Raw genomic sequence first — 23580 nt, 5'->3', positions numbered from 1 at the left:
CCATTGGTCTCTAAAATGTGTCTTTTTTTAACCACCTCTCCCTTCTCCTCCACCAGCTGCAAATGTTTCTCCTTCGCAGAGGCACGTGAACATTAGAAAGAGAAAACGTAGGACGAGGGACGATATGTTCACGGAGCTGCAGATGTCCGCCCACGCTGATAGAGCACAGCAGAATGCGTGGAGGCAGTCAATGTCGGAGATGAGAAAAGCCCAATATGAACGAGAGGAGAGGTGGCGGGCTGAATCGCGGGATGAACAGAGCAAGTGGCGGGCTGAAGACGATAGGTGGCGTCAGCTTGCAGACAGACGGCAAGAGGCAATGCTCCGTCTGCTGGAGCATCAAACTGATATGCTCGAGCGTATGGTTGAGTTGCAGGAAAGGCATCAGGAGCAGAGACCGCCGCTACAGCCCCTGTGTAACCAACAGCCCTCCTCCCCAAGTTCCATAGCCTCCTCACCAAGACGCCCAAGAACACGGTGGGGGGGCCTCCGTCCACCCAGTCACTCCACCCCAGATGATCGCCCAAGCATCAGAAGGCTGGCCTTCAATAAGAGTTAAAGTTTTAAAATGCAGTGTGTCCTTTTCCATCCCTCCTCCCCCACCCATCCCAGGCTACCTTGGCAATTATCCTCCTACTTCTGTGAGGAACTAATAAAAAATGCATGAATGTGAAAAAACAATGACTTTATTGCCTCTGCAAGCGGGAGGGGAGGGTGGGGTGGGGTGGTTGGTTTACAGGGAAGTAGAGTGAACTGGGTCGGGGGGCGGTTTGGAGGGTTCATCAAGGAGAAACAAACAGAAGTTTCACACAGTAGCCTGGCCAGTCACAAAACTCGTTTTCAAAGCTTCTCTGATGCGCACCGCGCCCTGCTGTGCTCCTCTAACCGCCCTGGTGTCTGGCTGCGCGTAATCAGCGGCCAGGCGAGTTGCCTCAACCTCCCACCCCGCCATAAATGTCTCCCCCTTACTCTCACAGATATTGTGGAGCGCACAGCAAGCAGCAATAACAATGGGGATATTCTTTTCGCTGAGGTCTGAGCGAGTCAGTAAGCTGCGCCAGCGCGCTTTTAAACGTCCAAATGCACATTCCACCACCATTCGGCACTTGCTCAGCCTGTAGTTGAACAGGTCCTGACTCCTGTCCAGGCTGCCTGTGTACGGCTTCATGAGCCATGGCATTAAGGGGTAGGCTGGGTCCCCAAGGATCACGATAGGCATTTCAACATCAGCAATGGTCACTTTCTGGTCCGGGAAGAAAGTCCCTTCCTCCAGCTTTCGAAACAGAGCAGAGTTCCTGAAGACGCGAGCATCATGTACCTTTCCTGGCCATCCCACGTTGATGTTGGTGAAACGTCCCTTGTGATCCACCAGGGCTTGCAGCAGCATTGAAAAGTACCCCTTGCGGTTTACGTAGTCGGTGGCTTGGTGCTCCGGTGACAAGATAGGGATATGGGTTCCATCTATGGCCCCGCCACAGTTTGGGAATCCCATTTCAGCAAAACCATCCACTATTGACTGCACGTTGCCCAGAGTCACTACCCTTGCTATCACCAGGTCTTTCATTGCCCTGGCAAATTGGATCACAGCAGCCCCCACCGTAGATTTGCCCACTCCAAATTGATTCCCGACTGACCGGTAGCTGTCTGGCGTTGCAAGCTTCCACAGGGCTATCGCCACTCGCTTCTCAACTGTGAGGGCTGCTCTCATCCTGGTATCCTGGCGTTTCAGGGCAGGGGAAAGCAAGTCACAAAGTTCCATGAAAGTGCCCTTACGCATGCGAAAGTTTCGCAGCCACTGGGAATCGTCCCATACCTGCAGCATGATGCGGTCCCACCAGTCTGTGCTTGTTTCCCGGGCCCAGAATCGGCGTTCCACGGCATGAACCTGCCCCAGTGACACCATGATTTCCACATTGCTGGGGCCTGTGCCTTGTGAGAGGTCTATGTCCATGTCAATTTCCTCATCACTCTCGTCGCCGCGCTGCAATCGCCTCCTCGCCTGGTCCGGGTTTCGCCTTGGCATGTCCTGGCTCTGCATATACTCCAGGACAATGCGCGTGGTGTTCATAGTGCTCATAATTGCCGCGGTGATCTGAGCGGGCTCCATGATCCCAGTGCTAGCTATGGCGCCTGGTCTGAAAAAAGGCGCGAAAGTAGTATCTGATGGACCAGGAGAAGGAGGGAGGGCCGAGTGACGACATGGCGTACAGGTACAGGAACAGGGAGAAACACAAACAACTGTCACACAGAATGGTCCCCCCAAAGATTAAACTGAAAACCGTGGGCTTAGCAGGCCATTGATTTCATGGAGGAAGGGGAAGCAAATGAATACAGAACAAATCTATTTTTTACATCTTAAGCTGGCAGCCGACGGTGCAGCATGAGTGATAGCTTCTCCAGTACAATGACGATGGGTACCAATCATAATATACCATCATCTGCCAAAAGGCAAGGGGCTGCTGCTGTGTAGCAATGCAGCCCCACGTCTGCCAGCCCCACGTCCGCCAGCACCCAGCATCGCCCTCGGCCTCTTCTGGGTGCTTAGCAGACAATATTGGGCAATTGGCAGAAAATAGTATATTATGACTGGTAACCATCATCATCGAAACAGTAGCATGTCTGCCCAGGTGGCCATGATTGACAGCCACACCAGTATGACGACGATGGGTACCAGTCACAATATACCATCTCCTGGCAAGGGGCTGGTGCAATGCAGCCCTACGGCTGCCAGCCCCATGGCTATCACTCATGCTACACCATCTACCGCCAAAAGGCAGTTAGCAGCTGCTGCTGTGTAGCAATGCAGTCCCACGTCTGCCGGCACCCAGAGGACATATGGTGACGGTGAGCTCAGCTGAGCTGAGCGGGCTCCATGCTTGCCGTGGTATGTTGTCTGCACAGGTAACCCAGGTAAAAAGGCGCGAATCTATTGTCTGCCGTTGCTGTGACGAGGGGGGAGGGGCCTGTCGACATGTACCCAGAACCGCCCGCGACACTGTTTTGCATCATCCGGGCATTGGGATCTCAACCCAGAATTCCAAGGGGCGGCGGAGACTGCGGGAACTGTGGGATAGCTACCCATAGTGCAATGCTCCGGAAGTCGACGCTAGCCTCGTACTGTGGACGCGGTCCGCCGACTAGAGCACCTAGAGCATTTTATTGTGTGGACACACACAATCGGCTGTATACAACCGATTTCAATAAAACCGGCTTCTATAAATTCGAACTAATTTCGTAGTGTAGACATACCCTCAGTGGTATTTCAGCACAGCAGGTGACTTCCAAAGGGACATAACCTGTCACATGGAAGTAAAATCCTACTGAGGAAAATAGAAAGGAACATAAACTGGCAAGTATAATTAGGCCAGCCAAAAAAGAATTTGAAGAGCAACTAGGAAAAGACAAAAAATAACAGCAAAAAATGTTAAGTACATCAGAAGCAGAAAGCCTGCGAAACAATCATTGGGGCCACTGGACGATCAAGATGCTAAAGGAAGACAAGGCCATTGCAGGGAAGCTAAATGGATTCACTGCAGAGGTTGTGAGGGAGATTCCCACACCTGAGCCATTCTTTTTAGATGACAAATCTGAGGAACTGCCCCAGATTGAGGTGCCAATAGAGGAGGTTTTGGAACAAATTGATAAATTAAACAGTGATAAGTCACCAGGACCAGATGGTATTCACGCAAGAGTTCTGAAGTGAAATCGCCACCTCAGTCCACCAACAAAAAATGGGGGCTGTTCCTGCCAAAGTTTGCTTCTCTGGATAGAGACAGAGTGAGTCCCGGATGCTCTAGATCCAGAGCCTGCTGCAGCTCCATCCGACCACTTGTGGCCATGCGGCTGAGCCGCAAGCTTCCATTCTGATGTACGTGTGGCCGATTATTCAGAGATGTTGTGTGCTGCTAAAGAGCGGCTGTGCTCCTCCCCAGGCATGGCAGCATTGCAGCAATCATAGCTGTGAGTAGAATGATTCCTTACTGTTGTCTGTAAAGAGCTTTAGGATCGTCTGGCAGGGAAAACACTAGAGAAATGTAAGATATTGTTTATAATAATAATAATAAATTGTCAGTCTCCTTTTTGTTGTGTTTTGCCGCATTGCTGACTGAACATGTGTGCATGTACACATTCCTGCACTGACAGAAAACGCATTTCCTGCACTAATGCAAATGTCCCAGTGCGCTCTGGGGCGGGTGAATCCCATGGTGAGCTGGAGGCCCTTTGTGGGTAGGGTAGGAGCTGCAGGGCTCAGAATGGACAGCATGGGAGGTATTCCCATCCATGGGGCCCTGCTCACTTTCCTGCTGTGTTCCTAGGCTCTGGCTATTGTTGCTCGGTTCACAGGACAGGAAGGAGGAAAAGGTTTTGTTTTAAACAGATTATAATGAATGCACTTGACTCTGTGACTAGCCCAGGCCTGTGTCACACAGCAAGTGACCGTGGGATGGCGCTGCGGCACCCAGGGGCCTCATCCACATGTATCCTCTGAATGCAGCATTGGTCCCTAGGGAGAGAACTATCTGAAGTGGAAATGCTGAAACAAATATGACACTGCGCACAGAGGGCAGGGGTGACTGCTTAGTGCTGATCCCGCAGGAGATCCAGTGAGTGCTGTGGGGCTGGGATGACCGCGCAGAGCCGATACCACAGGAGATCCAGTGCGTGCTGCACCTGGAGATGAAGATGAGAAGTGGAAATGAAGCGCATCATGCTCGGAGGGCCAGTGGAGGTGGCAAGGCAGGTCAGATACTGCCCTGCACTCTGCATAGCTCGCAGGGGACAATGGAGGAGTCAGGGAAGCTGGGAAGATGGCGGCACAGTCCCTGAGGTGGGAGGCAATGGGGTTCGATCATCTCAAGTGGGAGGACGAGTCATATTCATGGTGTGGGAAGATGAGGCAGGCTTGAGACAGGGCGGGGTTTCAGACTGATATTGGGGCCATCTGAGCTTGGGAGCGTGTGGCCTTTTGGCCCTGGGGCTGGTCACTTTTTGTTGGGGTCTTCAGAGGCATCCGGTCATGGAACAAAAGGGATGGGGCAGGGTCCTGACAGTGCTGAGTGTGGGCTTCTAACTGAAGGAAGGCTTTGCAGGAAACCAGACTTCAAGCACAGAGCCCTGGCCTGTGCTCAGCCTACATCTGAGGATCCTGTGTTAGACCCCCCCTGGAGGGGCATAGCCTTGCCTGAGCCATCGTGAATCCTGGTCCTATGGGCAGATCCAGGGTGTCTCCCAAAGCGGCCATGTGCCTCCTGGAGCAAGCCAGTGCAGCATTGTGCGTGGACTGGTGTGACCCCTGTAGCCAGCCTCTGCCTGGGATGATGGGAGATCCCAGTGTCAGGTGTCTGAGGAGGGGAGATTGCGTGCCATGTCTGGGGGCACTGGCTGGCTTCCAGGGCGGATGCGGGCTGAAGATCCAGAGTTGGAATAGACCCATCAGCTCCCACCTCACGCACCTTCCCTGGGTCCTGGGCAGGCCTGGGCCTTGCAGTGTGTCACTGCAGGTCTCCTGTGCTAGGGACATGGGTGGGGGCTTCCACCCTTTCCTGGGCGGTGGTGGGGGTGATTCCACAGCCCAGCCCAGTTCATTGTCAGGGCTTGGCTTCAGTCTGGCTAGGCTAGAGTTTGGCGGAGGGGTGTAGCTGAGTTGCCTAACACCATTATCAGTGCCAGTCTGGATGTGCCACAGATATCGGATTCTGCTCTGGGCTCAGCCATACCCGCTGAGGCTATAGCCTAAGGGGGTGTGGCTGCTACTCAGACCCCATGTGCAGGTGCTGAGCCTGGTGCAGGGGCTAAGGGGACGAATGTGCCTTCCCATCCAGGGCTGCTCCAACTCGCTTCTTGGCTGTGCCTGCCCCTGTGGTCTTTGGGCACAGGGCCTGGGCCTGGGCCCTGCCCTCCACCCCATAGGCCCCCCCTCCAGTTCTGTCTCTTGGCAAAGGCCTCTGTGGAGGGGGGAGTTCCCAGTGGGCCTGTTGCTCTGTGCAGCAGTTTGCAGACAGACCTTGGCAGGTCGGGATCCTGTCTTGTGTGCGTTGGGCAGTGGGTTCTGCCAGCCCAGGGGGAGAAGGAGATGGGGGCCTGCAGTGGCTGGAGCAGAATGGCATGTCTGCAGCCCCTCGTTCAGCCTGGGATTCCCCTGCCCCAGCCCAGGCTGTATGTGCCAAGGCAGGAATTCTGTGCCGTGCAGCAGCCCTCCCTTCAGGTGCAGTGTTCAGTGGAGCTCTGCAAGAGCCTCACCCTGAGGAGAGGGGAGGGGACAGCCAGGGCTTTCAGCCCCTGCCGGGAATAATGCTGGGGCTCAGGCTCCTGTCCCCTCCCTCACACTAAGATAGCGTCTTCCCCCATCTCTGCGTCTAGGAGCGAGGCTTGTGGCCCCCACGCCCTCAGCTCTGCCTGGGCTTGGCAGCTGTTGGTTTTGTTGTGCAGGCCACAAGTGGCAGCTGCCATGTTCCACAGCTGCCCGAGGGGCTAGTGCGGTGGGGCCTGCTCCGAGTAGCAGGCAATGCCTGAACTGGTCAGAGCCCAGGGCAGAATCCGTTCTCACAGCACACTGGCTTGTCTGAGTTTAAGGATCCCACGCCATGGGGCTTCCATTACTTGCCTAGAGCAGTTTGTCTGCAGCCTCCTGGCACAGAGCGCCCCTTGCTAATTAGCCTAAAGGTTCCCAGCTTCAAATCCATCCCATTAGTCCCAGTTAACCCCCTTGTAATTCCCCTATCTCTTACCTGTTCTTGCCCTTCAGGTGCTGCTAGGAGTGCCCTTTGGCAAGGCTCTGTCTGTCTGGTTCTTTGGCTCTGTCCCTGTAATTTGGTTCCTGGGTGTCCCGTCATCTCTTCTGTTGCAGATAAAACTCTTGGACTATCTTTCTGAATACCCTCCCCACCCCTTGTGGGCTCTCTGGTCTGTGTTATCCAGAACTCCGGGTCTGGGAGCTCCCACATCTCCCACCTTCTTGCTGCCCAGGGATGCAAATAAAAACACATTCACAGACTCTGCTGCCTTTGTCATGAAGCCAATTCATACCTACTTGTCCCAAAGTGGTGCAAATGCTGGGATATTCAAAGCTGGTCTGGAGGGAGCCCTAGAAAATACCCATCGAGAGCATTGTTGACGTGCCACCTCTCCTAACTGGTGTTTGCAGTACTTTTGATGTAGAGCTGCCTGCCCCCCAGTGTGTGCAGGAGGACTGTGCGTTGTGTCTGTTGTGAGGCAGCGGCAAGGTGTGCGTGCACATATATCTTTCCAGACTTGCACATAATTATGGGTAGTCGCTGGGAAGCAACTTGCCCAGCTCCTGGTGCTGCAGCCCCTGTGGTAGGTCAGTCAGTAACCCAGCTTTGCGCACCCCCAGGCAGATAAGCGCTGTAGTGAGTGTGCTTGGGAAAGCCCAGTGCTGGTGCTGTGTGATTGACAGTTGTGTCATCAGTGAGCATCTGATTAATAAAAGTGCCTTCATCTGTTTGGTCTCCAAGCCCGATTGCTGGGGGACAAAAGCTGGATGGTTCCCACGGCTGGGGCCTCTGGCTGGCGTCTGGGAATGCAGTCTGGCTGCAAGGTGTCCCGATCTGCCCTGCCGCTTGGTTCATGGAGCCAGCCTGGCTCCTGGCCCAGAGCCAGACACAGGTGGGAGTGCCCCATTTGCCCAGATCAGTGGGTGATAGGCGTATTCTGCCCACGAATGTGCCTATGCTCTCGGCGGTTCCTGATCCATGACCCGTTAGCTCCCTGGTGCGCTGAGCACTTTGCTGGCCATTCTCCAGGCCATGCAGACCTGCCCATGCCCCCTATCCCCTTTCATTCAGCAGCTCACTCCATGCTGGACAGAGGTTCAGTCTGCTCCAAGCAGAGCTTAGGGACATCCTGGGCATTTGGCCAGTGACTTCCCTGGAGCCAGGATCGTGGCTAATGGTGTGAGCCAGGGCCTCTCTCCAGCAGAGCTCCCCACATCACTAGTACTGGGGCGGTGGAGCCAGTGGGAAGGACCCAAGCCCGTCGGTAGAAGTTCCCTGGATTTGCAGGGATGGAGAAAGGACAGCATGTTCCAAGGCTTTTCTGCTGCCCCCATCCCCCCGTGGGCACTGAGACACTGTAGGGAGTGGGGAGCTCTGCTGGACACTGATCATTTAGAGGCCAGCCCCTGTCCCTCCCCCTCCCCAGGGACCCTCTCCGGCGGCTAGCTGCCTGATCCCATGTACCGTCAGCAGAGCTGGTATGAACCACTCTCATCCTACACTGCACGCACACACTGCCCCACCCTGCTTGGTTCCCATGGCAGGCGGGAGACCCTGTGGGCCTGAGAGGCAGGGGCAGGTTGCGACCTTCAGCAGAGAAATGCCAGGCAGCTGGAACGAAGCAGGAGAGGGCAGCTGTCCATCAGCCAGGAACTGACTCGGACATTTCAGCAGCTCTCTGGCCAATGGCCCATGAGCATATTTATTAGGGCTCGCCACTCTCTCTGTGACCTGTGCGGGCGCAGAGAGTTTACCCAGCCTGAGGAGTTTACCCACTCCTTGGGCAGTGTCCATGCTAGGCAGAGGGGGGCTGGCTGTTGTGGGGTCCAGGTCTCTAACCCTTCTCGTCTTCTCCCTGCTGGCAGGTGATTGTCCTCGAGGACTATGCGGATCCCTTCGATGCCAAGCAAGCAGCCAGTGGCCAGCCGGGGCAGGAGAAGGTGGCAGAAAATGATGGGTACATGGAGCCCTACGAGGCCCAGAAGATGATGGCCGGTAAGGGCAGTGTTTTGTACCACGGGAGTGGTGCTGCTGAGCTTCGCTGGCTCCAGGCTGTCCCTGCTAACCTCTCTTCATGCAGCCTGGGACAAGGGCCTGTGCTGGGCTGCAGGGGAGAAGGGTCCTTGGCATTGCATAGACTTTGGCCCTCGCTGCAGGGGGAGCTGCCCTGGTCTGGTGCACGACTTTCCTACCACGGCTATAGCTAGCCTGATGGGCAGAGCCCGTGCTGCCAGGCATGCCCTGCTCAGCCACTCCGCACAGGGACTGCTGTGTCCATGCAGTGCGGTGCTGGTTTGGTACAGGCACAGGGCACTCGGAGTCGGGGAGGGGAAGAGGCAAAGTGCTGCTTCCAGGCTCTGTGCATTCTGGGTAGTTTTCACACATTGCAGGGTGCCTGCCGGCTCTGAGACAAACTCCCATTGTTCCTCCTGCTGCATCCCATCATTCATCTGGTTCCCAGGAGCCCAGGCCATGTTCAAACAGCTGCAAGCAGCACACAGGAGTCTCTGCTGGGCGCTGGGATACCAACCCCTGCCAATCCTGCAGCTGGGTGCCGTTGGGTGGGATTGTCGATCACCATGACGGTGCCACCCCAGACAGCTACCCCCAGGGGGGACACATGGACCTAGGCAGATGTTCCTGGATGTATTCCTAGACCAGCTGCAGTTGGTGGAGCAATGTTTCTTGGCCTGGGCGACAAGCAAGTACGGGCTTGGCAGGCTCATGGGGCAGAACTGGGATGAGCAGCAGAGGCAGGTGGGAGGTGTTCATGGGGCAGAGCTGGGATGAGCAGCAGGGGCAGGTGGGGGGATTATGGGGCAGAGCCGGGATGAGCAGCAGGGGCAGGTGGGGGGATTATGGGGCAGAGCCGGGATGAGCAGCAGGGGTAGGTGGGGGGGCTCATGGGGCAGAGCTGGGATGAGCAGCAGGGGCTGCAGAAGGCCACTGCCCTGCATGGCTGTGCTGTCCTCTCTCCCCTCCCCCACCCCCAGAGCTGCAGCTCCAGGTATCAACACAAGGGCCCTCCTCTGAGGGGATGCGCATGGCTGTTACCGTGACGAAGCCCCAGCTCCCAGTTGCTCCCAGTCAGTATCCAACTGCTTTGATGTTGGTGAAACAGGTATCGGTGCTGCTGGCAGGGAACATGGGCTGCTGCCCAAGCAATGCACAGGAGGGTGGCAGCTGTAAGCTCTTGGGGTTCCCAACATGTGTAGGGGAGTGACACAGACCTGCCCAGGCGGGTATATTACCCCTGGATCTAGCCGTGTTTTTAGTGTGTCACTGAAGGGGCTGGGTGGGGTCTCTGCCGAAAGCTGCAACAATTTTAGAGCTACGTAACATAGAATATCTCCCCCATCGACCCCGGGTCGAAGGACACCGGTCTGTCACTGTGTAAGAGGAGACAAAGAGCACAAGGCGTTCTCCACTGAGGTGACTTTGCCAGCGAGAGCCATCTCAGGAGCGCTGGCTCCCAGCTTCCTCGCAGACACGAGCTGTTTAGAACCAGTTGGGGTGAGAAATCCTGGAGCAGACAGGAAAGGAACTTGTTAATAAGAGGAGGCGCTAGTTTGCATCTTACGCTTTTCTTTTACTTGGAGCCTGATTTGTCCAGATCTTTTCCTCACCTTTATTTTGAATCTGCACTTCGAGATCTCTTAAGCAAACGTCACTAGAGAGATGTCTGAGTGCCTCGTGCTGAGGAGATGTTGAACTGAGCGGAAGCTGGTGAAATGGGGTGCGCTGCTTCTGTGGAGGCAGCAGGTCGGTGTACCTTGCGGGCATCCAGAAGAAGGGGGACTGGCCATGCGAGTGTAACAGAGCAGGGGGGTGTACATTGCTAGCCTGCAGAGAGAAAGAGGGGGGCTCACAGAGCCTGGAGTGAAGTGCCTGTGTTGCCTGCAGCCATTGGCTGGGGAGAGTTTCCTTGGGGGGGCATAGACGGGCTCCCTCCTGCTGTGAGTAGATGGTAGCAGTTCATCTCAGTTCTGAGGTAACCCTGACAAGTGTCACACAGGGCCATTGCTGGGACCAAGATGCCTGTTATTTTCTCCCCCTCCAGGGTTTCAAGTTCATCTACAGAAAGGGGTGTTGGTCCATGTCCTACTAGGCGTAGCTGGTCACCTGGGCAGGGTCATTAACATGCATTTGGCCCCTGATGCCAGGATCTCAGAAACTCACCCACTTCATGCCATGAAAAAGGGCAATGGACATTCCCATGGACGTTAATGGTGTCGTGGTTCCAGCTGTGGTCGCTTCCCCGGGTTAGGGCCCCTCATGTGGCCAGGAGAAGGCGCCGTGAAGGGACCTGCAGAGCTGCAGAATTGCTGGCGAGGGAGAGGTGTCGGGAAGCCTGAAAGGAAGGTGGAGGTGTCTCGTCACAGCTGGAGACCTCCGAGAGATCTGCCTTGTGTGACTGGTGCTGGGTGTGTCCCTCCCAATGCTGCCCCGCTGGCAGTGGCAGCATCCCCTTCGCACTGGCGAGGGACGGGTGCTCAGCTGAGACTGAAGGATGAGGTACAGCAGGAGGAATAATGGTAGTTTGACCCTGAGTCCCACAGGCATGGGCCACTGCTGGCTGGGGTTGGAGGTGGATGGACCCTCCTGCTCCTTCTGAACAGCCAGAAGACGGGCCGCCAGACCCCTGGGAACTAGGGTCAGGGAGGCTTATAGTTTGAAAGCAGGGTTCAGGAGAGGCCAGTGAGTGTGTGACCCCCTATGGACGGTGCTCATAGCATGCTGGGCCTGCGCGCCAGCGTGTATTCCAGCCCTTCTCGCTACACTGCAGTCAGGTGGCTTCCTAGCCCCACACAGATTGGGAACATTTGAACTGCTCCTGGGAGGGGAAATTGTTTTGTGCTAGTGCCGACAAGATGCAGCGGGGGTTCAAGGATGGGATCTGGAGGGGGAATTCTCTTCTTGGCAAGCGCCCCAGCATATGTTCCTCCAGGGAAGCGCCATCTGTTCGCGCTCTCTGTTTCCAAAGCATCGGCCCTTGTTTTTCAGTAAATGGGACCGCGTGCCAATACAGACAGCGACTAGGGTTTCTCGAGTGGTCTCGTTTGCGCAGATCGCCCTTGAGGTTCAGGCGGAGCGGGCACCTCTTGAGTGGGATCCATGTGGCCGCAGGCTGGAAGAGTAGCGTAGTCAACTATTTCACTGGGTCAGATCCAAACAAGGCCCAGTGCCTTGCAGAGAACCAGCGCTCTCCTGGTGCTCTCGTGATGCCTCCTGCACCGTTGGCATGACCGATGCTCTGGCAAAAAGGAGGAAGAGAATTTGCTCTGCCCAGCCAATGGCTGGGAGCGTGCAGTCTTCAGAGCAGCAACATGCCACAACATGGGGGTGTTTGGGTTGTAATTAGCAACAGAAGGTCCTGTGGCACCTTTAAGGCTAGGTCTACACTACCCGCCTGAATCGGCGGGTAGAAATCGACCTCTCGGGAATCGATTTATCGTGTCTCGTCGGGACGCGACAATCGATCCCCGAATCGACGCTCTTACTCCACCAGCGGAGGTGGGAGTAAGCGCCATCGACTGGAAGCCGCAGAGGTCGCTTTTGCCGCCGTCCCTACAGCGGGGTAAGTCAGCTGCGATACGTCGAATTCAGCTACGCTATTCGCATAGCTGAATTTGCGTATCTTAAATCGACCCCCCCCCCCTGTAGTGAAGACTGCCCTAAGACTAACAGAAGTACTGGGAACATAAGCTTTCGTGGGTAAGAACCTCACTTCTTCAGATGCAAGTAATGGAAATTTCCAGAGGCAGGTATAAATCAGTATGGAGATAACGAGGTTAGTTCAATCAGGGAGGGTGAGGTGCTCTGCTAGCAGTTGAGGTGTGAACACCAAGGGGGGAGAAACTGCTTCTGTAGTTGGATTCACAGTCTTTGTTTAATCCTGATCTGAAGGTGTCAAATTTGCAAATGAACTGGAGTTCAGCAGTTTCTCTTTGGAGTCTGGTCCTGAAGTTTTTTTGCTGTAAGATGGCTACCTTTACATCTGCTATTGTGTGGCCAGGGAGGTTGAAGTGTTCTCCTACAGGTTTTTGTATATTGCCATTCCTGATATCTGACTTGTGTTCCTTTATCCTTTTGCGTAGTGACTGTCCAGTTTGGCCAATATACATAGCAGAGGGGCATTGCTGGCACATGATGGCATATATAACATTGGTGGACATGCAGGTGAATGAGCCGGTGATGATGTAGCTGATCTGGTTAGGTCCTGTGATGGTGTTGCTGGTGTAGATATGTGCGCAGAGTTGGCATCGAGGTTTGTTGCATGGGTTGGTTCCTGAGTTAGAGTTGTTATGGTGCGGTGTGTGGTTGCTGGTGAGAATATGCTTAAGGTTGCTGGGTTGTCTGTGGGCGAGGACTGGCCTGCCTCCCAAGGTCTGTGAAAGTGAGGGATCATTGTCCAGGATTTGTCCTTGCGGCGTTGGATGGGGGGCCCTGTCTGCCCCGTGTGGTTGTGGGAGTGACCGGGGTGCCTGGTACCCGCTGTGCTTTGTAGCACCTGGCTTGTTTGGGGGGCTGGGGCCAGATCAGAGAGCAATGTGTCCTCCAGCAAACAGGTCTGTCTGGGTCACGTCCAGTGTCCTTTCTGGCACATCTCTGTTCGCCCCTGTCTGGCCCTCCACCTCGGTCCCGCGTCCATCTGTCACTCGTGCCTGTCTGGCCCCATGATCCCTTTCCTCTGGTCTTCTGCCCTCTTTGCCATTTGCTGGGATTGTTCACTGCTTCACTGCCTTCCCTGCTCCAGGAACTGGCCAATGGGAGTGCAGAGCCAGTGCTCGGGGCGGGGACAGCCTTGTGGCTCCCCCACCTACGAGCTGGACCTGCTGGCCGCGTCCGGGTTGCAGCGCGGAGCCAAAGCCAGAGGTAGGGACTAGCCTGCCTTAGCGCCACAACACCGCCAACCGGACTCTTAACAGCCCAGTGGGAGGTGCTGATTGGAGCTGCCAGGGTCCCTTTTCGACCGGGTGTTCCGGTCAAAAACCAGACACCCGATCACCCTACCGGCACCCCAATGTCACAGTCAGCAGTGACTCTCAGCCAGTGTTGTAAAACAGAAGGTTTATTAGTCAACGGGAACATAGCATAGAACAGATCTTGTTAGCACAGAAATCAGAAACATTCAGTAAAGTCCATCTTGGGGGGGCCCAGAGCCCTGGGCTCACCCTGCCCCCCCAGTCCCAAACCAGGAGACTGACCAGTTTCCCCCAGCCCAGACTCAGTCATGCCCAGCTTCCCTGCCTCCATCCTTTGTCTCTTTCCAGGGCAACTAGGTCACCTGGTCTTTTTGTTCTCCAACACCTTCGGCTGGCTCCTTGCAGAGGAGCGGGCCCGGCCATCAGTTGCCGGGATACAGAGTGTTGGCCATTCTCTGTGCCCAGGCAGCCAGTCAGCAATCACACCTGCCCTCTCGGGGTCTCTGCAACAATCACACACCCTTATCCCACCACAGATACTTGAGTAATACATGGGGGAAACTGAGGCACACATAGTATTCAGAGAAAACATTAAGAACATTCCTACTTCGTCCCAGGGCCCCATGGACTGATACGCTGCACTGTGATGTACCAGGATTGTGCTGCAATGAGGGAGACCCCCGTTCCACACGCAGTCCTGGCTGTTATGCTTATAAGAAGCACATGGAATCTTTTTAAAAAGGGGATAAGGCAATACGCCGTGACTGGCGTCTTATGTTCTCACTCCCTTCTTCTTGCGATTAGGCCCATTTGCTCAGCTGGCCTCTCTTATTTACTCACATCCTTGCATACCTCACTCATACAAAGAACAACTATACATCCGTCTATTAAGCAATTAGAGGAAACAGCACAGAGACTGTTGAATAATTTTCTAACAAGCAGCCTTGTAACAGAGCATCATGATTTTGAAACAAATCCATCTCATTTACTACTTTAATTCATAAGACAAATTAATACTAACTTAATAAATCAGGGCAACTTTGTCAGCGATTTTTATTGGGGATGCTTTGGCTAACATGGTCAGTCAGCGCTGCCTGGTGACATGGGGCAAACTCGACTGTTGCCTTTGCCCGCAGTGCTCGGTGGCGAACGGGGGGAGGGAGCTGCATGCGGGGCGCTGGCTGGCTGGAGATGGAGACAGCTGCTCTGTATTCATTTGGTCCCTCTCACCTGTATGCACAGGCCTTTTCTCGCCTGCTGCCCCTACCCAGCCTGTCTCCTGCAGCCCAGACACACTCCTGGTTCCACTGGGGTGAACTCACTCTGGCAACTGCAAGCGCACTGGGGACATAGGCCCTCTCCTCCTCCCTGGCAGAGCTCTGCCCCTTGGCGCTGTGCTGAGCAGCCTGGGCTGGGGGCCTGCTTGGCACTGTTTGCCCCTGGTCACTGTGCCCCAGATGCCCAGGAGCATCTACACGGGGACCTTTGCTCTGGAGTCTGGGACCTTGTAGCGTTGTTGACAGGTCCAGAATTGCCTCCCTGTTTGAACCTGCAGCCGCTCCTGGGCCTGGCATGGGGTAGGGGAAAGCAGAGGTGCACTTTGCTTGGCACGGCTATGCCTGCCCGCCGCGCGGCTGCCCACGCTCCATAGTGATGCACGTGCCACCTCTGACCTCAGAGAGAGCACTAGAGCCAAGGGGCAGGGCCACAAGTGTATTTCAAACCCCTGGTAGCCAGCGTTTGCCCTGCGCCGCGGGGAGACCTGAAGCTCGAGCTGTGCCCCTGGCCCTGTTCCCAGCGCCACAGATGGGTGGCACGGTCTGACATGAACGTGTCATTCTGCACAGAGTGACATCAGGGCTGTCCCATGCTTCCGCCTGGAGAGCCAGATGCCGATTCACTGACACTAGTGAAGGCTGGGCATCCCCAGGGGATTGCTCGCTGGGTAATAGATCCCTGTCACACTAACTTGATATCTTTTTTTGATAAGATCATTAGTTTGGTTGATGAAGGTGCCGGTGTTGACGTTAACATGCTTAGACTGCCGTAAGGCATTTGACTTGACACCACACGACCTTTGGATTAGAAAGCTATAAAATAACATGGCACACATTGAATTAATTAAAAGCTGGCCAACTGATAGGTCTGAAAATGTAACTGTAAACGGGGAATCATCGTCAGTTGGGTGTGTTTCTAGTAGGGGATTGGTCCTTGGCCCTACACTATTTATCATCATTATCAATAACCTGGAAGAAAACATAAAATCACTGCTGGGATCCTGTGTCTAGTTCTTGTGCCCACAATTCAAGGAGGATGTTGATAAATTGGAGAGGGGTTAGAGAGCTGGGAGAATGATTACAGGATTAGAAACCTGCCTTGTGGTGACAGATGGAAGGAGCTCAATCTGATTATTTTAGCCAAGAGACAGTTAAGGGGAGACTTGATCACAGTCTATAAGTACCTACATGGGGAACAAATATTTAATAGTGGGCTCTTCAATCTAGCAGAGAAAGGTCTAACACCATCCAATGGCTGGAAGTTGAAGCTAGACAAGTTCAGAATGAAAATAAGGTGTAAATTTTTATCAGTGAGAATCATTAACCATTGGAACTACTTACTAAGGGTCGTGGTAGATTCTCCATCATTGTCAATTTTTCAATCAAGACTGGATGTTCTTCTACAAGATCTTCCCTAGGAACTATGATGGGGCAGGTCTCTGGCCTGTGCTATACAGGAGGTCAGACTAGATGATCACAATGGTCCCTTCTGGCCTTAGAATCTATGGGAAAAAACCCCTGAATCTTCTTCCAGGGCCAGTCATTCCTCTCTACAGTTCCTGGCTTCTCTGGAAGGTGTGTGCAGGGTTCTTTGCCTTGCAGGCTGGGGATTATGGGAAGCGAGGTTGGGGCATGGGAACTCTGGGATCAGGGGCTGGGATGTGGGTCACAGGGACATTCAGGGCACCCAGGCATGTCAAAGGTAACTCCCTTATGTGCTGGCAGGTTCTGAGACTCGGTCTTATTTAGCGAAATGTCTCCAACATCCCAGAGTGTCTCTCATGCCGTCTGGGTCTCTGTCTCTGTCTCCAGCCCCAACCCTGGCACTGCAGGTGTCAGCCCTGGCCCAGCGTGGAGGGAACTTGGCAAGCTGTGACTGCAGCCAGTGGTAGAGCCCTGTGCCATGCGGGGCGGGGCACTCAGCCCTTCAGTGACATGGTCAGGGCTTGAAAAGGAGCTCATGGTGTTCTCCCTTCTCCCTCCTGCCAGAGATCCGCCTGAAGGGCTCCCTTGAAGCCCCTAACCAGCCGCTGCCCCTGTACGACACACCCTATGAGCCGGTGCCCAATGGGCTACCCCCAGACAGCGAGCGCCCATCCTGTGCCCGGCCCCGGGAGTCTCGGCTGCCCCAGGATGATGAGCGCCCACCCGAGGAGTACGACCAGCCCTGGGAGTGGAAGAAGGAGCGCATCTCCAAGGCCTTTGCAGGTGAGGGTGGCAGGGGCAGGGCCCTGGCATGGGGCTTAGCTGCCCTGCCAGGAATCTGGCATGGGGCTTAGCTGCCCTGGGCGGGGCAGGGGCCCTACACTGGAAAGGCCTCACCCTGCCAGTACTCCCCTTGGTCTCATGCTCCAGGAACCCCATCCCTAGGGGTTTCCCGTGGCCTCCCCATCTGTGTGGCATGGGGCAGTTCCAGCCTAGCCTGCCCTGCCCCTGGGCTCACATGCACACTCATTGCCTTCTGCTGCCTGACTCAGTGTCCAGGCTTCCTGGTGCGGCTCTGAGCCCTCCAGCGGTGGGGCTTGGGCATCCGTGCCACTCGCATGGGAATCCTGGACTTGGGCCCTGGCAAGGAAACTGTTTGGCAGTCTCCGTGGTGAAGCTGCCTGTCTGCTCTGGGCCTCCCTGGGAACCAACTCCTGCATGTTCCGCCTGGCTGATCATGGACCCCAGAGTTTCAGCCCCTAAGGCGGGGGCAGGTGGCAGATCCCTTGGGCCCTGCTGGCTGCCATGTTATTGTTCCCTTCTTCCCTGCATAGTGCTACTGCCCCAAGGGCAGGACCTCCACAGCTCCACCTCCTGGGCTTCCCTGCCCTGGAGCCACTGCCCTGGGCTGTCTCTGGGCCTTTGGTTTGGGAGTCCCAGCTTCCCCCTCCTCCCCCCATTTATCTCCCTGCTGGGGATTGATCGCATTTGGGCTGGCTAATGGGGAAATCCATGCAGCGCATTAGCGCCCGGCTCCCCCAGCAGCGCTCACTAATTGCCCGGCTCTTATCTTAGCTGCAGCTGTGCCAGGGCGTGTGAGTGAGTGATCGGGACCAAGGCTGCGTGGGCCTGGGCACCCTTCTCTGCCGCGGGGTGCCAGTGGCATCGGGCATGAGCCAGGGTTGGGGCTCAGCACCAGCCACACTGATTCTTGCACTTGGCTTTGCTGGAAACTCCCCAGTTTCCCTGGGTTTGCCTGAAAACCCCATCCCCTTCTCTCTGGGTCCACACAGCCCGTCTCCCTGGCAGACACCCACTCTTCCACCAGGCCTTGGTGAGGCAGTGGGGCGACGCCCTCCCCTTGGCACTGGGCCTGCACCCGTCCCACTCCCCATAGCATGGGCAGAACAGGTGCCTCGCTGCATGCCCTGCCCTGGAGCTCCTGGCTCCTGCTCGGGGTGGGAATCTGCTCTGCCGGTGCCCAGCAATCCCAGCCCAAAGCCCTCTGCTGTCACAGCTCTGGGCTCCCCCTCTACCCCCCAGCTCTGCCAGGGTGGTCTCAAAGCCCTGTCTCGCCATCTTTCCATCAGGCAGCATGCGTCCGTGGGGCAGGGCCCAAACTCACCGAGCTGGTGCTAGTGCTTAATGAATCAATCCTGGCATCATGTGGCCAGCAGTGAAGCATCCCACAGGCAGTGTCTGAGTGGCCATTGTTAGGCACCAGAGTTAACATGCTGTCAAGGCAAGGATCTCATTCCTCAGGCAGGTGCTTTGTTATAGGTATTGTTAAGAGGGGCACAGGGGGTTGAGTCCCACAAGTAGGGGGAGGGGGAAGGCTGGCCCCCTATTGAGAATATAACCTAGTGCTTGTCCTGCCCAATCAAACACCCCAAATCAGGCGCTTCCTGCCTGGCTTTGCAAGCACCTCTCCCTGTGCACTGTGTTGGGGCGGGGGACATGGGGCCTCTCCCTTCCAACCAGCCAGCCATGGCAGTGGAGCTGGATGGGGCCTCTATGTCCCTTGCTCCTCATGCCAGTTGCAGCCAAGGGGCTGGGCGAGTCCCCTCCACCGCTCCCCACAGTCCTGTCGACCCAGGGGCAGGAGGGAGCTGGGCCCCACTTGCCTGTACACCCATGCCCCAGTGTCCTGGACAGTACCCCCCAAGGAAAGCCCCCTGCAGAGATGTCAGTAGAAGGGGTGGGGCAGTTTCCCCTGTGCCCAGGCTGTGCAGGGGCTGGCATCCTGGGCATGGGCTGGCTTGCTGCTGTCCCTGATTATCTGGAGGAGCAATTTGGGGCTGGCATGGCACATTGTAACAGCAGCCTGGGGTGGCAGGAGGGGATTGGTCCCGTACTATGCAGTAGCTGCTGTGGCACATCCCCCGGGGCTCTGCTCGCTCAGTTGAGCTCAGTGTGTGTGATAATGCTTGCTCTGTGCTCACTCCCTTAGCACCAGGCTCTGCACCCCCGAGGAGCTGAGGGCTCGGCACTAACCCAGAGCCATCCCATGGGCATGGCCACATTTCCTGGGCCACTGCACTGTCCCCGGAGGGGGGGCACCATTCGGGGCTGGGATGCCGCCAATCCTGCTGCCCACTCTGCTGGCCCACAGCAGCCATGCACCAGCCGTGAGCACCACAGCACAATCCCCCTTGGCCATCTGGGAGCGTTGGGGTAGGAAGAACCTGGGAAGAGGGAAGGCCAACTGGGAGATTGAGGAGAGGGGGACATGGCCATGCTCTGAGATAGGATTCAAGAGGTGCTGAGATGGAATTGGGTGGTACTGGCCAAGGGGAGGGAGCCCAGGGAGTCAGGTGCCCCCCGCCTCCCCAGCACGGAGCTAGGGGCCAGTAGCCAGCCTGGGCTGCAGGCGGGAGGGGCAGACAGGAGTGCTCCAGGGGCTGGCTGCATTGGGAGCTGCTGAGCTGTGGAGGGGGCAGGGCCCTAGCAGAGGGAGCATGGTAGGAATGCGGATGGGCGCCAGCCAGGTGGGAGGAGGGGTGGGCTTGTGCGAGTCTGTGCTGAGCTCTGGAAGAGGCCACAAGGCTGCCATGGAAGATGAGGTGATTGGGAGGGGTGGGTGCAGCGCAGGGGGCGCTGCGTCTGTCCAGAATGGGATTTAGGGTCTGGGTGTCCCCTGCTCTCTGGTAAGAGCCCAGGTGGATGGGGGGCTCAGCCAGGGACACTGAGTCTGGGTGGCCAGACGCTCCCGCCCAGGAGCCACAGTGCTGCGAGAGCCAGATGTGTGATGTGCTGGGACGCCAACAATCTGTCCCTGGCTCTTCCCTTGCCTGGGCAGCCCCCCTGCCCTGGTATGTAACGGAGCAGCTGCTGCCAGGCTGTGGGTGCAGCAGGGCAATTTGCTGAGGACTCTCAAGTGTGTGTAGCGCCGCCCTAGCGACTGCATGGGCCCCGGCCCCTCGGCGCAGCAGGAAGATCCAGGTATCTCCCGTGACTCCCCTTGTGTCTCCACCCTGCTCCATCTGGGCATGCCCTGCACACTGGTTTGCAGCCTTGACCAGCCTGGGAGTGCCAGCCTGCAGAGAGGAGCTGGAAGCCAAGTGTGGGGCAGGGCATGTGAGGACTCAGAATGGCCATGTGGCTGCCTCCCCCAACCCTCCTCTCTCCCCACACCATTTCCTGCCCACCTCCTCCGGACCCTGGGTGCCAGGACAACTCCAGCCAGCTCATGCGCGCTCTTTCTCTCTCTGCTTCCTCTGTCCAGTTGAGATCAAAGTGATCAAAGACTTGCCATGGCCTCCCCCCGTGGGACAGCTTGACAGCGGTGCAAGCCCCCCCGACAGCGAGGCCCACGCCCCTGCGCACCCCGGCCAGCCCCAGCACAGCCACGAAGACACCAACGGTGGGTCGCCCTCAACAGTGCCCAGGGCCACGCGCTCCCACAACCGGGGGTGGGGGGAAGGGGGGTGGCTGGGAAGCTCTAGCCAGTGTGGGTTCCCCGCCCCACACACACACCCATTCGCAGGATGTCCTTAATGGTGCCAGCAAGAGCTGGATATGGAGGCTGAGTTACTGCTTGGCAGCAACCACACGCTGCGGGGGGAGGGGGGTGCAGTGCCTGACAGGGGCGCACACTGCAGCACAGAGTGTGGCCCCATGCTGCCTGGCACAGACCACAGCCCCCAGGAAGCCAGATGCACAGTGCCCATAATGCTGGGTGCATAGTGCAGTCCCAGACCCCGAACCAGACCTGAGTGGCGTCAGGGTGAACATGAGACCCAGAAAGGAGATGGTATGTGGGCGGGGGAGACAGCGCCTGGGGGAGGGTCACAGCCAGGGGGACGAAGCGCCCGGGGGAGGGGCGGGATCACGGCTAGGGGGACGCAGCGCCCGGGGGAGGGGCGGGATCACCGCCAGGTGGACGCAGCGCCCGGGGGAGGGGCAGGGTCATTGTGACAGCTGGGTGTGTACGTGCTGGGGAGGGCGTCTAGGGCTGTGGCCTGTGTTCAGGGCACACAGGCCTGGCTGTCCTACTGACTGGGTAACTCTGATGCCCCCAGCCAATGAGGGGCAACCCCGTTGTGCCTGGCGCTGCTGAGCCTGTGCCAGGAAGGAGGGAGAGACCAAAGGAAGGTCTGGTACAGAAAGGTGCCAGAGCCGTCCTCCCCAGGTGGGCCGCCCTGCTGCAATGGGAGGATCAGGGCTGGGACTGAGCCTCACAGTCCCACTACCTGGGACTCTGCAAGCCGGGCAGCGTCCAACGCCGGCTGTAGTGCTCATAACCCAGCATGCTGGGAGCACCTACTGCTGCAGCAAGACGTGCCCCAAACGCCCCTGGACATGCCCAGTGCTCTGGTCTGAGACAGGCAGCCCGCACGGACACTGATCAAACCAAGCTGCTTCCTTGGCCTGCTGGGGCCCTGTCCGAATCCCCCAGATTCGGTAGCTGTGCTGGGAACAGAAGGCATAGCAGTGGAGATGGATTAGGACAGCTTGAACGTGGCTGAAGGGCCCTGCCATGAATTAGTCGGGCTGGTGCAGAGTGAACCCTGGTCGCGCTTGGCAGTGTGGACAGGGGCAGTGTTTGTCGAATTCCCCAGAAGAAAGGTAGGAAGTGGGGGTTAGTTCCTGCAGGGGGGTGTGGGGAATCTGCCGTGCTGTGCTGGAGGATGGCACTGAACCCGCTCCGAGTGGTGGTGGAGGAGGCTGATCCTGTGAGCAGTCCTGCTCCCTGTGGCTCTGCGCCACTGGTGGGGCTGCCAGGACCAGTGTGTCAGGAGAGTACAAAGGGGAATCTTGTCATGGCTGGGCGATCAATAGGGCACCTGTGCAACACTGCTGTGCTGCTGGGTAATGATAATGAACCTTCAGGAGGAGAGGGGAGCAAGAATCATTCTGTGAGGAAATAATGTCCACTAACAGGCCAATTTCTGGGGTGGCTCTAAGCTCATTCCTGCCTCTCGCAGATGCCCAGTGGGGCTGTCAGAAATGTAGGCAAAAAGCTGGCTCTGGGCTGCATGGGGCAGTGGGTGCAGAACAGCTGCTGTCCCCCCCCCACAAGGGGCAGTGTGCTGGCAGGGAAAAGTTGTTGTTCTGATTTGTGTTGCCCTAGTGCCCACGAGTGCCAGTCACGGGCCAAGACCCCATTGTGCTATGTGCTGTAACCCAGTCTCATGCTTCAGGGTTTCAGCCAGTCGCTGCCAGGGGTCAGGAAGGAATATTTTCCCCACATGCACGCTCCACGTATTCTGAATTTTATTTCACTTTCCTCTGAAGCACCAGAGATTGGCCACAGCTGGAGCTGGGGCACAGGATGGGGTGGACCAGCATTCTGAGGTGGCACTTTCTTAGATGCATGGGCAGCGAGTCTTGCTCACATGCTCAGGGTGATCAGATTGGGGTCAGGAAGAAATTTCCCCCCAGGTCAGATTGGCAGAGACTTTGGGGCGTAGCATCATCTGAGCATATCCCACCTAACCAATTCCCTACCATTGCATGGGCCTCAGACACTGTTTCGCCTCAGCACTCCTGTTCTCTGCTGTGGCTCACAACCATTTAGCCTCCTGAGGACTGAAATGTTTTGATCTAACTATAGTTCTTGGGCTCACTGCAGGGGTAACTTGCTGTGTGTTATACAGCAGATCAGACTCGACGATCTAAGGTCCCCGCCAGCCTGAAAAGCTGTGAAAGTAGGAAAAAATGGTCCCTCGCCCGCACAGTTACAGACTAAGACAGGAGATGACAGATTTGTGGATTCATAGCGTTTAAGGCCAGAAGGGACCATTCGATAGCTAGACTGACCTGCTATATAACACCAGCCAGTACATTTCCCCCTTTATTGAACCCCATAACTTGTGTTGGGCTAAACCATCTCCCAGAGGCCCCAGACCAGATCTGGAGACCTCAAGAGACAAATGCCAACAATCCTGTGCTAGTTTGTTCCAGTGGCTACTCACTCTGCTGTTAGCAATCTGTGCCTGATTTCTACTCTGAATTGGTCTGGTAGCTTCCAGCCATTGGTTCTTGTTCTGCCTTTGTCTGCTAGATTCTAGAGCCCTTTAGTATCCAGTCTTTTCTCCCCAGCAAGGTACTTATACACCATAATCAAGTCACCTCTCAATCTTCTTTTTGATAAGAAGATTGGGATCTTTAAGTCTCTCCTTGAACAGCATTTTCTCCATCCTTCATTACTTTTGTGGCTCTTTTCTGTACTCTCTCCAGTTTTTCAAAATCCTTTTTCAAATGTGGGCACCAGAA

General features: G+C 56.2%; 1 protein-coding gene across 4 annotated transcripts in view; it reads left to right on the top strand.

Annotated features, from left to right (window-relative positions):
* Positions 1 to 23580, top strand: part of SHF (Src homology 2 domain containing F) — a 66464-nt gene that overhangs the window by 24978 nt on the left and 17906 nt on the right. For 2 of the 4 annotated variants that reach the window (XR_010590777.1, XM_024110922.3), the window contains exons 2-4: positions 8600 to 8729; positions 16927 to 17145; positions 20588 to 20725. Coding sequence is in view for 2 of the 4 variants with exons in the window: in XM_024110922.3 (XP_023966690.3) it covers positions 8600 to 8729; positions 16927 to 17145; positions 20588 to 20725 (487 nt within the window). In the remaining 2 variants the exon portion in view is untranslated. The remainder of the gene's footprint in view (positions 1 to 8599; positions 8730 to 16926; positions 17146 to 20587; positions 20726 to 23580) is intronic. The other 2 variants (XR_010590778.1, XM_065558476.1) reach the window with 1 other exon arrangement.

The sequence above is a fragment of the Chrysemys picta genome, chromosome 10, assembly GCF_011386835.1.
Source record: "Chrysemys picta bellii isolate R12L10 chromosome 10, ASM1138683v2, whole genome shotgun sequence".
NCBI classification, from domain to species: Eukaryota; Metazoa; Chordata; order Testudines; family Emydidae; genus Chrysemys; species Chrysemys picta.
Note: the sequence above shows the minus strand (reverse complement) of the source record. Positions and strands in the feature narration are given on the sequence as shown.